Raw genomic sequence first — 15,946 nt, 5'->3', positions numbered from 1 at the left:
ACGTATGAATACTGGAGAAGGTGTGGTATCTATAATAGGTGACTGATCATAGAGCTATCTTGTTATCAATTTTTAAGTATCATCATCATCATCATCATAACCGTTTTCAGTGTGCACTCAGGTGTAATTCTCAACCTCCTGGGGAGTACATAAACAAAACTGCGGTATGATGCGCTAGATGGTTATCATCCTCCCGGGTACCCGTTCACTGCTGGGTGAACAGAAGTATTTTTTCAAACAAAGTCCCATGCACAAGGTGACACCACTTTTAACTGGATCAGCTAAACATCTTTGTCATGCAAGTTGCACTGAACTCAATATTAGCCGGCTTTTCAGGACAAATTGTAAGCCCAGTTATGACGAAAATGCACAAACGATTCCGACTGTATCATTAGCTTATGCTCATGAATCGCTGTCATCAGGTGTTCGCGAAAAGGTGAGCCATCATGTCCGACTGGTGTCACAAACACATGCATAGGCAAGTCAGTTGTTCACCAAAGAATACGGCACGTACGGTATAAGTCAATAAAGGGAATTGCATCGGACATCATTTTTGTAACTGGTGCGTGAAATTTCTACCATATAAACGTTTGGAAGTTTTACTGAGGTCTTGAATGTTGTAACCCTGATTAATGTTTGAGCAAGAGTCGTATGACGTTCATCGAACACATGACTATTACATATTCGTACTATGGACTCTGTTTGAAGCAAAGATGTCTTATGGGTGGGGTTTTCTCTTGTATTAGGTATGAGTCGAGAATCAATCTCATTAAAATAAGATCTTAGTTCTCGTTATCGCTAAACAAAGATCTGAGGACATCCCATTACGGGTTACGTCAGAACGACCTTTCATCCGACCAATCAAAGCGTCGCTTACCAGATCAAGAAAGTGACAGTCGGAATGTGTTTTCTAATCATGCAACCTCGAAAACGTTAACACGGGGTATTCCGAACGACAGTTACGGCCCGTACGACAGATTCCGTCAAAATGATCGTCTATCTCTCTCTTCTATGGGATAAACATTTGAACGGAGGAGGTGTTGCACAATACGTGGGAAGCACTGCCATACAATCTCAACCATATATTAGACAATCCGGAATGTTCGTTTGTTCAATTTTCAAAATTTTAATCAAGAACTGTGTCAACATATTTTTCAAGCGTAGTCTGAAATGGAAGACGCCAGGTTGCAACGAGTGCCAGATTGCAAGCTCGAGAAAGCTGCTTTCTAATTGGCTGATGTCGACTTCTTGTTAGTCGTTTCAGTGGTCGGTCTGACGTGACCCGTAATGGGATCTCCTCTGATCTTTGTTTAGCGGAAGCGAGAACTAAGATCTGATTTTAATGAGATTGGGTTGAGTATTTGCTGAAAGCGGCGTAAAAGCAACTCACTCGTTAGATCCAACTGAAACCGGTTTAACGTGGTTACAATGCATATATAACCCTGCTCATTGTGTCATTTTGTCTTAATGTGGAGTGACACAATCTTCCCAATGACAACGATGATTGAAACTCGAGTATACATAGCTTGTACTTGTGGTATTAAACATTCACCAGACGCTCCATTTCAAAACCAACGCTGCATGGGCGTATTTTATAACATTTATTTGTATCATGATCAATGACATTACTGCAAGACACGGACATATACATGTAGTGGAGATATTTCTAAACGTGTGTCAATATCCGTGCCACAACTCTTCAAGTTGAAATAAGCTTGTGTCCACGGACGTACACTTTAGTGTCTATTAAGTGTATGTGTACTGTTCCTTCCACTGCTAAAACTCTAAATGATCAGATGCTATTACGTGTACAAGCCATGAAAGAATGATTAAGTATGGCCTTATGCCTTGGAAAAGGCTCATAGATGGTATCAGGTACCCAAGCTGCAGTTGTACCCAATGTTACACACACTGGCAATGTCCGCACACAACTCTTAGATCATTAACCAGGAAACATGTACACACTGGCAATGTCCCCACACAACTCTTAGATCATTAACCAGGAAACATATACACACTGGCAATGTCCGCACACAACTCTTAGATCATTAACCAGGAAATATGTACACACTGGCAATGTCCGCACACAACTCTTAGATCATTAACCAGGAAACATATACACACTGGCAATGTCCGCACACAGCTCTTAGATCATTAACCAGGAAACATATACACACTGGCAATGTCCGAACACAACTCTTAGATCATTAACCAGGAAACATGTACACACTGGCAATGTCCGCACACAACTCTTAGATCATTAACCAGGAAACATATACACACTGGCAATGTCCGCACACAACTCTTAGATCATTAACCAGGAAATATGTACACACTGGCAATGTCCGCACAACACAGCAACTCGCAGACTAGTGACTATCACACACGCTGAAGATATAATATTTTTATGCTTTCAAACAATACAAACATGACAGACAGTTGATAACGTATACATATACTGACAGACCTTGCACTTCGAACTGTTTATATTTCTCTCATAAAAAAACATAAATTGTTTTTTAACATACACGATTATAATTATTTGTGATGGATTTTAAACAACATTTTAAATATATATGATTATATGTTTTAAATGTGATTATAAACAACATTTTGATTTTTTTAAATATAATTATAAACAAAATTTGTACCTTTTAAATGATTATAAACAACATTTAGTTATTTTTTATATAATTATAAACATTATTGTACTTTTTTTAATATGATTATAAACAACATTTTGTACTTTTTATATATGATTATAAACAACATTTTGTGCTATCAAATATGATAATAAACAACATTTTGTTTTTTTTATATATGATTATAAACAACATTTTGTACTTTTTTTATATGATTATAAACAACATTTTGTTCTTTTTATATATGATTATAGACAACATTTTGTACTATCAAATATGATTATAAACAACATTTGGGTTTTTTATATATAATTATTATAAACAACTTTTTGTACTTTTTATATATGATTATAAACAACATTTCCTGAACAAACAAAAACGCTAACATTACTTTTTGGGTTAATATATATTTGACGTTTTCAGTTATTTTTGAAAATAATCTTTTTATTTTTAAATTTCAAGTAACAAGTTTTAATTTTTCCTTGATTTTCAACAACATATACTATTGTTTTGGACATATGAAGTTTACACATTCTCAATTGAATACATAGGAAAATATCACAAACAACATTCAAATTAAACATGATATAAAATGGTGAGATTCGTTTTAGGTGTAAATTGATAAAGTTATCACACAATACACATGGCAGTTCGCTGAAGATGTAGTATTTCACTGGTATCCCTTGAAAACACGAGAGGAGGCATTCCTTGAAAACACGAGAGGAGGCATTCCTTGAAAACACGAGAGGCAATATTCCTTGAAAACACGAGAGGAGGCATTCCTTGAAAACTCGAGAGGAGGCATTCCTTGAAGAACTTCAGATACCCACAGATGGTCACAACCATAAACAATAAGACTGCTCAGGTCCATGCCTTGAAACTCCAGGCTCAAATACAGGTAGAAACTCTCTTTATTAAGTTAACAACTGGAAAGGAAAGCATATTATTAACAACTTTAATATTTTTGACAAAGTATTGCATTGAAGCTCATTATAAGCGAGGGAAATATTGTGCTATGTTAGTGGGTCGGAGACTCGCCCGAAACAAAGCTACTGTGGCAAATAGGTCCGGGGTATATATCATAATAGAATGGAAATCTAATAACTTGGACAATCGAGGATGCGTCCTAGGACACATAAGTGAAATATACATCAGGGAATTATTGGTTCTTCAGGGAATGGTACTGTGTGGATATGTTTTGTCTGTTCACATACTTTTGTGAGCCATGATACGAAAACATCACATTTTGTAAATTGAAAAAAGTAAATAAATGTTTACTAGAATAGTACGATGGCTGCGCCCTGTGTATTTCCCAATACATTAACAGTTCGTGAACTCCCCACGGCGTCTAACGACGAAATTGCAAGTGCATTGACAGATACACCTCAAAAGGCACGGGGATAGCTCATGCTTCGCGAGAATGTCCCTTACAGTATTCCAGACATGCTTCTACAACGTGGACATACATTACCTGGATGCTCACTGTGTGCCTTTCAGCAGTGAGGCGACGGCGGCCTTGATAGCGAGTGGGACAGCAGTCTCCACGACTAGAATAGGGACAGACAAGGAAGAGCTACAAACATTGTGTTGGCATAGTTAGGAGGCACTATGTCTGTCTAGGGTATATGTCTGCAGGTGTAGGGGGTAGGGTGGACAGGTGTGGTAGGGAATGTTGGCAGGTGTGGCAAGTTAGGATGCCAGCGGTAGGATGTAGGTTGGACAGGTGTGGCAGGTAAGGATGCCAGGGGTAGGAGGTAGGTGGACAGGTGTGGCAGGTAAGGATGCCAGCGGTAGGAGGTAGGTGGACAGGTGTGGCAAGTTAGGATGCCAGGTGTAGGAGGTAGGGTGGACAGGTGTGGCAGGTCAGGATGCCAGCGGTAGGAGGTAGGGTGGACAGGTGTGGCAGGTAAGGATGCCAGCGGTAGGAGGTAGGGTGGACAGGTGTGGCAGGTAAGGATGCCAGCGGTAGGAGGTAGTTTGGACAGGTGAGGCAGGTAAGGATGCCAGCGGTAGGAGGTAGGGTGGACAGGTGTGGCAGGTAAGGATGCCAGCGGTAGGAGGTAGGGTGGACAGGTGTTTGGAGGTGCGGGGTTGGACCCAGGAGGGACAGGAATAGTCAAACGTAACGAGGAGGTAAGACAGCTGTGATAAGTAGGAATATGTAAGACAAATACGTGCGACACGGCAACAATTAAAGAGTAAGACCGGTGTCCGACTTACGCTCCTTCTCCTCCTCGCCTGCGTAGTCAGAAGCTGCCACAGCTGGAGCAACTCTCCTCATTCTCCATGGGAACAGACAGTTGGCCAGGTTCTTGAAGCAGCGCACGATCTGCACGTGTAAGAACACAGGGGTATACATCCACACCCACAAACATACTGGGTAAGGAAGTGAAGTTATGGATGTGAACGTCTTTATTATGAGGAACAAGGTTTCGGAGTATATGCTTACTCCTTCAGCAGGGGAATTAATGCTATGAAGCAGGGAACGTGTACCTGTGATTCACCTGATGAAGGAGTAAGTATATACTCCGAAACGCTGTGTTCCTCATACTAAAGAATTTGAGATCCATAAATTCTGTCCCTTATGTGTATATCGTCTAAATACCATTCACAGACCTACAGACTGGAAATATGACAATTATCAGTATTTTCATCAGGTGAAGTGAGGTGAAATGCAAGGTTGCGTCCAAGATTATTGCACTTATATATATTGGGACGTGCATGTACGTGTGTGTGTGTGTGTGTGTGTGTGTGTGTGTGTGTGTGTGTGGCTGCTTGTACTAGTCCGGACTGATTCCGAATTATAGTGCTAGCCCACTTAGATTACCATGCCGCAGTTTAATATGAAAACCCCACTCAGACACAGTATACTGACTCCGAGCCGACCAGTTCTTGTTTTAGCCCCTTAATGTCAAGCGCCAGACAGGGTAACAACAAGTACTATCTTTTAACGTCTTTTGGTATGACACCAGACCACGGAGGCGGTCATTTTCATCAGTAAAGTGACGTTTTAGTTCACAACACTCTACAAGAATATATCTTGTTAACCCTCTTATTGGGAAACTAGTATTTTTACACATACAGTTCATGTACACTGATTAGCGAACAGTCTAACTGAAAAAAACTTATTTGTGGTTAATAGTATGAACAACAAGCCAACCAACGATCGACAAATCGGGGCACACTGTGACCACCCGGTCCCCATGGAGTCGACTCTCCCGACAGGCATGAGGTACTGCGTCCCCATAGTCCCACAGGGGAATGGTTCAGCTTAAACTAATCACATCATAACAGACTACACTCACAACAAAATAGCAGACAATTACAAACAGTTTTAAGCGTTTGTATGACACAATCCGAAAAAAAAATTATATTACTAAAACTGTATTTTTTCCCTATCCCGACTATAATGGGTGGGTAGGAAATATAAAGAATCCATTACAAAAGCCTAACTAAAGTAAGCGTTAACGATTAAATAATATATCTCTAACACTGCAAAAAATACCTTAAGGTCAAGTTAGATGCAGCTCGCGCAGGTTAATGGTTGACGTTGGCAGGCACAACCAAATACAAAATGGTTAAGATTATGCAGACAATGTTCCTTAAAAGTCGTCAAAGGTGAATTTCACCTTTGCTTGTGTGTTATAAATGTGATAATTTGATGACAAAAATATATTGAACAAAATACATGTACTTCCAAAACTTCCAAAAAAGTTTTCTTTTTAATGTCACATCTGAGCAAAACGACTATACGAAATCTCTCTATTTATATATAATGCCTATTATTAAGAAATGAATCCTTGTAAAAAAATAAAAAATTAACCGCTTCCACATTGTCATGTGTTCTGTACTATGGGCCTGTGGCCTTACAGTAAAATATGAATAAACTGAAATAGCATTGCAAAGTAGTGATAGTTTCAAGGCTTCTTGTAGCTTCATCTGGTGAATAAAATAGTGTATATAATAAACAAGAAGTTGAATCCAATCATATATCAATCTCATTAAAATCATATCTACCTTAATCCACACATCTGTCCTAATTGATACCTGTATTAGTCGTTATATAATGTATGTCATTGTGTTCAGAGTTATGGATTATTTATGATTGTTTTGTTTAACTGTCATATTTACCGCCGACAGCTTTGGAAAGACTAACACGTTAGTTTAGAACTACAACTTGATAACTGATCTATCTATGCTGAGCATGCGAACTGTGTTGTGATGAACCAAGGCACACCTTGTTTTTAATATAAGTGTGTGTATTGCTCCATATTGATTTTATTTTATTTGGGATAAAGCTTGTTCGCTTGTCACAGTGACGTAAGTTTTGTTTGAAGTGCAGGATGTTTTTTTTTACGGTAAATGAGATTGATCATATATATGTTGTATATATAGAGTCTGGCCACACACACAAAGCCTTGTCACAGAAATGAATAAATGTACATTTTACCGTAAGAAAACCCATTCTGCACTTCAAACAAAATAGGTTAAGTGTATTAATTCTCTTTGATCGACATAGAACATCAACGTCTTCATGTTTAAGAATGGTGGACCACTTGTCTAAAAGGCCCCAAATCCCCTTGCTGGGTTGCATCCCTCAGTCATGCCAGGATAAAGTGATCGGAGGTTCGAATTCTAGATTCGCCTTAACAATGATCCTTGGGTTGTCAGCAACACATCTGGCTTCGTTGGCTTCACCAAAGTGGTAAACGTCTGAGACCAGCAACCATCCCTGGGTGTTTTGCTTCAACATTAAGTTTTGAAGCACTCCGTGATATAACTGAAATAAACAGACATTTAAGCGGCGTTTAATCAAACTTCCTCATTCACTCTTAAAATACCAATCAGTGTGCTATTATTGGGTTTACCGCCCGCTAAAGGTGTCTTGTCTGATTGTGCTTCCAGGTGTCCAATCCAGCATGCGTCAGTTGAACGCCGCTTTAAACCAGCTCAAGGACTCCGCGAAGAAGGGCAAGTTCACGGTGTACGTCGACAAGAAGGAACACGTTCTGTCCGGCAAGCCTCGGGTCATGGCAGGAGTCACGTGCGAAGAAGGGTTGACAAGGGTTGACGCACACTGCAGTAAGTTGACAAGAAGTCTTTTTTTTAATAAAACCAACTTTGGATATTGCCATGACATGTCGACATTCACTCCCACTCCCTTTTCGCTCGTTCTGGTAGTGAGATTCATCACGTTATTTCAACGAAAGCTGCGGAACGTTCCTAGATTTGATGTTGCAATACATCGTTGTACTATTTGATTTCGAAAATATGAAACGTCTCATATTAGAGGAGGAGGGGTGAGGTTGAATCTTCATTTAATAATCCGCTTGTTGCATCGTTTGTTGTGAAAAGGCGCATACGAGTTGAGAGCCTCGCAATCCCCTCCTGAAGGGCGGCCGGGTAGCCTAATGGTTAAAGCGTCCGCTCGTCACACCGAAGTATCGGGTTCGATTCCCGACATGTGTACAATGTGTGAAGCCCATTTCTGGTGTCCCCCGCCGTGATATTGCTGGAATATTGCTTAAAGCGGCGTAAAACCATACTCACTCATTCCTCCTCTGAAAACCATACTAATTAACACAAATCTGAAAAGCACATATCTCAAAGTCAGTCACAGACGAAAATCTAGAACACGTCCCAAGAACATAGGTGCTATTTCAAGTTAAATAAGTGAAAAAATATCGAAAACATAAAAAAATATAAAGGATTTAATTTCTGCGTACCAAATACGGTTATATATGTGTTCTGCGAACTACACTATCCCGAATCACACACGCACACACACACACACACACACACACACACACACACACACACACACACACACACACACACACACACACACAAGGGATTCGGCAGCCTCAGTTGATGTAATAAGGCTGTCTCTGACCATTGTGTTTATGTTTTCTGAAAAATGTTACATTCATTGTAACTTAAAATGTAGTGTATTCAGTGCAATGAGATGCCACATCTACCTATTTTACAGTTCCGTGTGCCCCGGGGACGTTCTACCACCACGGGTATTGTGAAAAGTGTGGGCGGGGCAGCTACCAGCCCGGGGAGTCCCAGCTGACCTGTCACGACTGTCCCCCGGGTGTCACCACTGTCGGTCGGGGTGCGTCCTCCAAGAAGGAATGTTCTGGTATGTGTAGGACAGGTCTCAACATCGCAACACACCATGTCCCTAAACGTGATAATTGTGAAAATAGAAATTATATTTGTGTGGTGACACGGAGCTCATTAAGGCCACATTTATAGAATTTTGTTTATTATCTAAGACTGGGTTACACAGGAGACCGCTGGGTGAGATCAAGCGAGACCTCATTCAGACCTATCCAGAGCAGTGTGACGTCATAGGTTACCATGACGTCACAATCAAATGACATCACAGGTCTCTCAGGGCACAGATCACAGCACTCTCCTACCCAGAGCTCCATGCATAAATATATATTGTCATGCAACTCACTGTCGCAGTTGTAGTAGCATATCTATATAGTTATGCAAAACAATATGTAAAGCGCCCCCAAAAACTTACATTAGTCCGTTCTATACTGATTTCTGAAAAAGCGCGTTTGTTTACAAACAAGAGAAAAGTCCAGTCACGTGATATGCAAATTAGCCTGTGTCAGTGGTGTTATGCTTAGTCACCACTGCGACGGAGTGTGAGATCACAGAGCTAAGATCGCTTTGTCCAAGTGGGCCCTGGTGTTTACTGTGTACACAATAAAAATGTAGGAGAATGATTTCGGATGATAATAGGAACTTATCCTTGTGGTTTTTGACAGCAAATATGATCCAGTATATCATCACTCTTTTATCGACTCGTTTTGAAATATTTAATCAAAGACACAGTATTATTATCATCGAAAGGTATTTCGACAGAAACACAACAGTTATTACAGTTCGATTGATGGTCTCATACATACTGCATCCTGAGATATAATGATGTTTTTTCTTCCGGTTTTAGTGACCTGTGACCCCGGACACTACATGAAGGACAAGGACTGTCGACCTTGCCACAAGGGAGAGTATCAGACTCAGAAAGGTCAAACGTCATGTCGTCAATGTCCTAAAGGGGAGACAACTCTTCGTCCTGGCGCTATAAGCAAAAAGGAATGCCAAGGTAAATAAACAAGTGAAATGGATAAATATTTGATAAAGTTTCAAGATTTCAAAAAGTACATTTTTTTCCACAGGAGCTGATTTTTTTGTTTTATTTGGTACAACGCCTATTGTCAAGGTAAAGCCTGAGGCAAAAACTTTTTAAACGGTATTTTCAGGGACAATTTCTGCTTCTTTTATTTTTTTTAAAAAACTCACCAAGAGATGTTCTTTATCTAATTAACAGCGTTACCAGATCTAAATTGAAGTTTCAGTTTTCACAAAAGATGTAAAATAACCAAATCAATTTGACTTTCAGCATCAGAGACCTCTCCAGACAAGAACGGAGCGGGTAAGTATATAGACCTAGGTGTGCTACAACTCACCCTTAAAAGTGTTACACTTTGACTGTGATGTACTTGCAGTGTCACTAAGGACAGCTTGATTAATATATTATCCACCTTTCTTTATTTCAAGTGTGTTGTATGTTTGTTCATGCATGAACATTTCGTTTTCTCTGTATACTTACTGTCTTTATGTCATAATTTTTTATCACAATTCCTTAAACGTGTAGGGGCGGTGAGGTAGATCCACCCCCACATCTGTGAAGCCCATTTCTGGTATACACCGCCGTGGTATTACTGGACTATTTTGTTTTAAGGCGTTAGGCTGTTAAAATGTAATCACCCATGCAGTAAGAGTTTAACGTTTTATAGTTCCTTCTTTTGATATAATTATGAACATTGTTATTACAGTAAACTACGGTTATAACGAACACGCTTATAACAAACTGACCGATATAACGAACTTACTTGTTAGCCCCGGCCATGTGTTGCATATATGCTGTATATAAGCTCATAATGAAATACGGTTATTAGGAACTAAAATGGGTGGTCCCTTTGTGTTCGTTATAACCGTAGTTTACTGTACACGTAAAGCTTTTTGGTCATTGTTGCTTCTGTTGTGATTCCACGTTGTACATCGACCGAGCGGACTTGTGATAACCCGGACCTCCTTGTGAGGGGGCACATGGGGCCTACAACGATCAAACTGAATAATTGTCTGATTTAAACATAATGTTAATGACGCCTCGCGGGGAAACTGATCTCCTTTTTCTGTGCGTGAACGGAGTTAACTCAAATGCGACCTATAGGTTCACATTCACATCTCTAGCTTTTAGAAGGAGAGGAAGTATTAGAAGGCTTGTATTTAAGAAAGTTTCGGAGATGTTAACTATTGCTAATAGACTGGCGGTCGCCCCTAAATCATAAAACAAACCAGGCGGTCAGGACGACCTCCTGTGACGTCACAACGTGAATACAGCGCGCCGCTTCGATCAGTACGCGGAAATCCATTTCCTTCGAGTCCCGCCCAGAAGCGACAATGGCTCTCAATCGACGTCTGTCCACGTGAAACTTGAGGAACTACTGGTGAGAAGCAGAAATGGTCCAGGAGAGTCATCCAACGCCCTCTGCTTGCAGATCACCATCAAACGTTCCGTAGGCATGGTGTTTAGATCGACGGGTTAAGAATCGGAGTACCTGGCGGAGAATCCATTGGTCGGATGAAAGCAGGTTCGTTCTCCATGGTTTGTAGGCGCAGGAATACGACCCAGGACCTGGTCTCCATGTCCTGGTACCCCATGCCGTCATCATCCGTTTTGAAAACAACTCACTCGTCACAATGATAACGCCGGACCCCAGCGTTCCCTGGCAGTGAAAGCCTACCTCCAGAACAGTTGAGAGTGAGTTGGGTTTAACGCGGCTTTTAATAGTATTCCAGGTGTGTCAGCTTGATGTTGGACGAAAGTCCGAAGTGATGTAGGACTTAGACGTTTACCACTTTGGTGAAACCCACGAGCACGGGTATGGTGCTGAGAAACATGGAAACATAATCGGGGCGAAAAGGGATTCGAACTCACTATCATAGGTTTCTGGCGTGTCCAAGCGCCGCAACTCTGCACAGCGAATTGCAGCGCCTTAGACGACTGAGCCACACGTGTCCCCTCCAGAACAAAGCTGTGACGTGCACATTTCGGGGATATCTGGGAATCACATTCAGGCAGCAGAGCCTCCTGTAAAGAATGGGTGAATTAGAAGCTGCTTTGCATCGGGAGAGGTTGCAGATGCCCCTGCAGCAGATCCGGCGTCTGACTGGAGGGATGACACGCAGGGTGAAGGTCGTCACCGTGGAGTACTCGCTACTGATCCTTTGACCAACGGATGTCATCTCTGACTCAAAGTGACATTGTTTCCAGAAATAGCCACCTCAATTTGTCGTTTGAACTCTGCAGTTCCACGCTTAAAAGGGATATTGTTTGGGGGTGAAAACATTACCGGTGATTGTGGTACAATATCGTCATTAAACCTCAGCTGACAATGGTGTTAGTTTCTTATAGAGTCGTTATATGGTTATAGGTCATAGAGTATAGGTTATAGGTTCCGAGCTCATTTTGTCAGTGGGACGGTGGGATAGCCTTTAGGTTAAAGCGATTGCTCGTCACGCCGAGGGCCCGGGTTCGAGTCCATGGGTACAATGTGTGTCCCCCGCCGTGATATTTTTGGAATATTGCTAAAAGCGGCGTAAAACCAGACTCACTCGCTCACTCATTTTGTCATTAATTTCATTCCAGTTAGTGAAAACATTCCTGTTGTATATTATTTAATTCATGCACAGTTTCTAATCCACACTGTGTGTTGTGACACTGCCTTTGCTGTTGTGATCTGAGCACTTCTTTCTCCTGCGCCATAGAGGACTGGTCCATCCTTGCCCCGGTTGACTAAAATATTAAATCTTTCATTATTCACTAAACCTACAAATATCGATAGCAGTCCAGCCTAATGAATATCAGCGGCGCAGTGTCAAGTGCGTCGAATTTCACTGTCAAGCTTGTGTGTCTTAGCATTTCCAGGATCTGCTGAGCGTTGACTCCAAGCCCAGATTCTCCCTGACCTTGACCCCTGGTTTATCGGCACCATATCCTACCTCGTCATGTTACCGAGGCAACGGAGTTAACTAACTGTAAAAGTCCATAAACCTCGTTGGCTCTCATCAAAATCTGCGACCAGTCTCTGTCAGCTTTCCTCCCACACTAAACTGTATAGTTGTAAATTTATTGAACTTAGTTGTACAAAAACTGGTTGGAACAAAACCTAGCCACCAAGTGTGACAGATCGGTTACCGATCAGCCATATGATTTTCGGGGGTAAGGAGGTGGGGGTTATAAAAACTTTATACTTTTTTTTTGCAAACACCTGTCGCATTGAAGGGGAATAAATGAGCACCTGTTTGGGTTTTACAAAAGAACTAAGCTCTTAAACATTAGCCTTGTGGTTAAAGCGTTCGTTCGTCACGCCGAAGACCAGGGTTTGAATCCCACATGGGCATAATGTGTGTCGCCCATTTTCCGGTGTCCCCTGCCCTGATATCGCTGGAATATTGCTAAAAGCGGCGTAAAACTATACTCACCCAGCGCGTGATTCTCGTTTCAGCTGGTCAGAACTCGGACAACGACCCAGCAGAAGTACGTCAACCCCACTTGGAAATACCGATAATCATCCAGAGCAGGCGGTTCCCCGTCGGTATCGTCATCGGTGCAGTTGGCGTGTTTTGTCTGTGTGTAATGACATTTGTTCTCGTCGTGTGTAAAATCAGGTAGGTTGTTCGCCCGATGTTTAGGTTGTCTATGAGTATTTACATGCGCCGTCGTATGTCTGGAGGGCAGTGTTAACCAACAAACAAACATATGTGTGCTGGTGATTAGGTGCCTCACTCTGGCAAGGTGGGATGGGACTTAACCCCCAAAAGTACTAGAATCTGAACTTTACTAAAAAAGTGTTATTGTAATATAACATTTGTTAAATAATATCATTTCTGAATGTTTGATCCATCCTGTTCGTGCCTCCAGACACAACCGGTTCAACAAGATCAGAGTGAAGGAGATGGAGTCTCAGCTGCAGGCCATCGCCCGGGCCGTCACCTACATCACCGTCCCCATCACCGGCATCCACCCCAACAAGGTGATGATCCAGCCGGGCCACAAGAAGGACATCTAGCGCCACTCTCCATCTGGTGACCAGCACGGCAGTCACACCAGCCTCATCTTCCCGAGGCAAGAGAGTTAACTGACTATAAAAGTCCTGTTTCCACCCTTGCCGAACTAGGCTCGTATTATGGAGTTACATCTTGGCTGGACTAACGAGTCTATGCACAGTCCAATCAAAATCGCGCACCGAAATCGAAATCCGGTTCGTAAACTGTCGTGCTGATTTCAGTCGATTGCAGGATTTGCAAAGAATGTGCACCGCCAACTCGTTGTCAAGTTATTTTCCAAATCTTTTCATGTTTTTAATCAGGGTGCTCACGTGATTGGATGCATTTCGAGATGTAAGACCCGTTTTATCACAATATAGATCTTGATTACCGATCAGATCGTTCTGACTGGGCGCCACCATTTTGTGTGAAGCAAACGCAAGTGATACGAGAGGTGGAATCTGATTGGTCCATAGGAGAGGCTTAGAGGGGACATAACTGGTAATAGCCACTGGTCAGTTAACTCTCTTGCTTCGTGAAGATGTACCAGCCTGGGCACCAGGACATCTATCTCCACTCTCCACGTGGTGTCCAGCAAGGCTGTCATCTCAGTCTGGGGTTGTTTGGGGCTAAACTCAACAGAGTCTGATGACAAGAAATTTGTAATTCTTGCCACAAATTGGGTGTTCTTTTTATTGGAAATTGATGTGGTGTTACAACTGCATGTATTATAGCTTGCTACAGTAATTCATTCCCACCTTCAATATTTCACACTTTCAGTTATATATATTCATGTTATTGCTATCAGAATAATCTTTTTCGGTCATGAGCATACTCATTTTTTTGGCAGTATTTTACAGAAAAAAATGTCTGACATATATTGAATAAATAACCCAAAAGATCTTCATAGATTGTATTAAATGTTAAACTTGAAGGAGCAAACACATGAATAATGGAATTCTCAGCATGTGGTTTGACCCTCTACTCGGAGGTTTGATAACAAGAATTCCTTTTGAATTTTGTCTTGTTCTATTGGCAGGTGGTATGTTCCTACAGGAACAGCATGTATTGTAGTTTGGTCTACAGCAGTTCTTCAACCCGCCTTCAATACTTCAAATGTTCAGTATACATGATATTTTAATGTTGTATTGTCATCCTCGTGTGTCATGGGGATACTAATAGTCATATGTGGTTTGTAAATGAAATACCGTATTCGACATAATAAGCACCCAGGGCGCTCTCAAAATTAGAAAAAGGGGGCTCTTATTAGAATATTATTTTGGTGAAAAACAACAGAGTTGAAACATCGTAAATTTCGTGGTTTATGCTGACAGCCTGAAATGTTTATATACGACAGATATATTTTTCCAGAATTTAATTGCCCATAATTATGGGTGCATATATCAAACGTATTAAGCACGAGTAAATAGTCTTGGGTACATTTATCAATAGGAAGGGGTGTGTGCTAATTGGGATTGTTTACTAGCCAGGATATTAGCAAATATCGCTGTGGGCACTTATTACAGTGGGGCGCTTATTACGTCGAATACAGTAGTCAGACAAGTTTTTAATGTAATTCAGATCTAGAGTAAATTACCAAAAGCATCAGTGTGGCATTAAACAACAACAACAAAAGTTTTCAAGAACATGTTTTTGATAATTTGAAGAGTTGGGGTCCATTTCGTGTTCCTGAAGAATAAGATTCATCTCCAACAGACCACTTCCTGTAGTATTTTATAAACATAAGGATCCAGAAAAATGTCCACCTTCATGAGAATATTACTCATCTTAGCGTATCAAATAGCTTGATTGTATAGGTGTCTTTACAGTCTGCCAACACTGTGTATTGTGTTTGTAATGCAGGAAATAAACACTGACTTGGCCTCTTGAGATGCTTTAACCATTGCACAGTCCCGTGTGTACAAGCAATAAGGTTTCTAAACCAATACACTAAATATCTAGGATACAAATCAGATGCATTCTCATTTCAATTTCAGCAATAAAGTTCCTTTGCAAAACATCAAATGTTGTTGTTTGAAAGTTGAAGTGTAGGTTCCAAAACAATAACTAACTACCTGGCAACGTGTTTGCTAGCCTGTTGGTTTGAGGCCTGTGAAAAGGCATACAGACTAGGAAACTGTTGTTGGCCATTCTATTGTCCTGTAGCA

General features: G+C 41.1%; 2 protein-coding genes across 2 annotated transcripts in view; one reads left to right on the top strand and one right to left on the bottom strand.

Moving 5' to 3' along the window:
* Nucleotides 1–15,946, top strand: part of LOC139462218 (xylosyl- and glucuronyltransferase LARGE1-like) — a 472,136-nt gene that overhangs the window by 400,235 nt on the left and 55,955 nt on the right. The window lies entirely within an intron of this gene.
* On the bottom strand, nt 4,259–5,889 carry LOC139462651 (platelet glycoprotein Ib alpha chain-like). Its single transcript, XM_071244482.1, has 3 exons — nt 5,803–5,889; nt 4,859–4,971; nt 4,259–4,784 (listed from the first exon to the last, which is right to left on the bottom strand). The coding sequence occupies exons 1-3, from the start codon at nt 5,887–5,889 to the stop codon at nt 4,259–4,261; spliced, it is 726 nt and encodes a 241-aa protein (XP_071100583.1).

The sequence above is a fragment of the Haliotis cracherodii genome, unplaced genomic scaffold (genome assembly GCF_022045235.1).
Source record: "Haliotis cracherodii isolate W230 unplaced genomic scaffold, xgHalCrac1.p SCAF_15, whole genome shotgun sequence".
Taxonomy (NCBI): Eukaryota; Metazoa; Mollusca; class Gastropoda; order Lepetellida; family Haliotidae; genus Haliotis; species Haliotis cracherodii.
The sequence above is the reverse complement of the archived record's forward strand: the minus strand, read 5'-3'. Positions and strand labels throughout refer to the sequence as shown.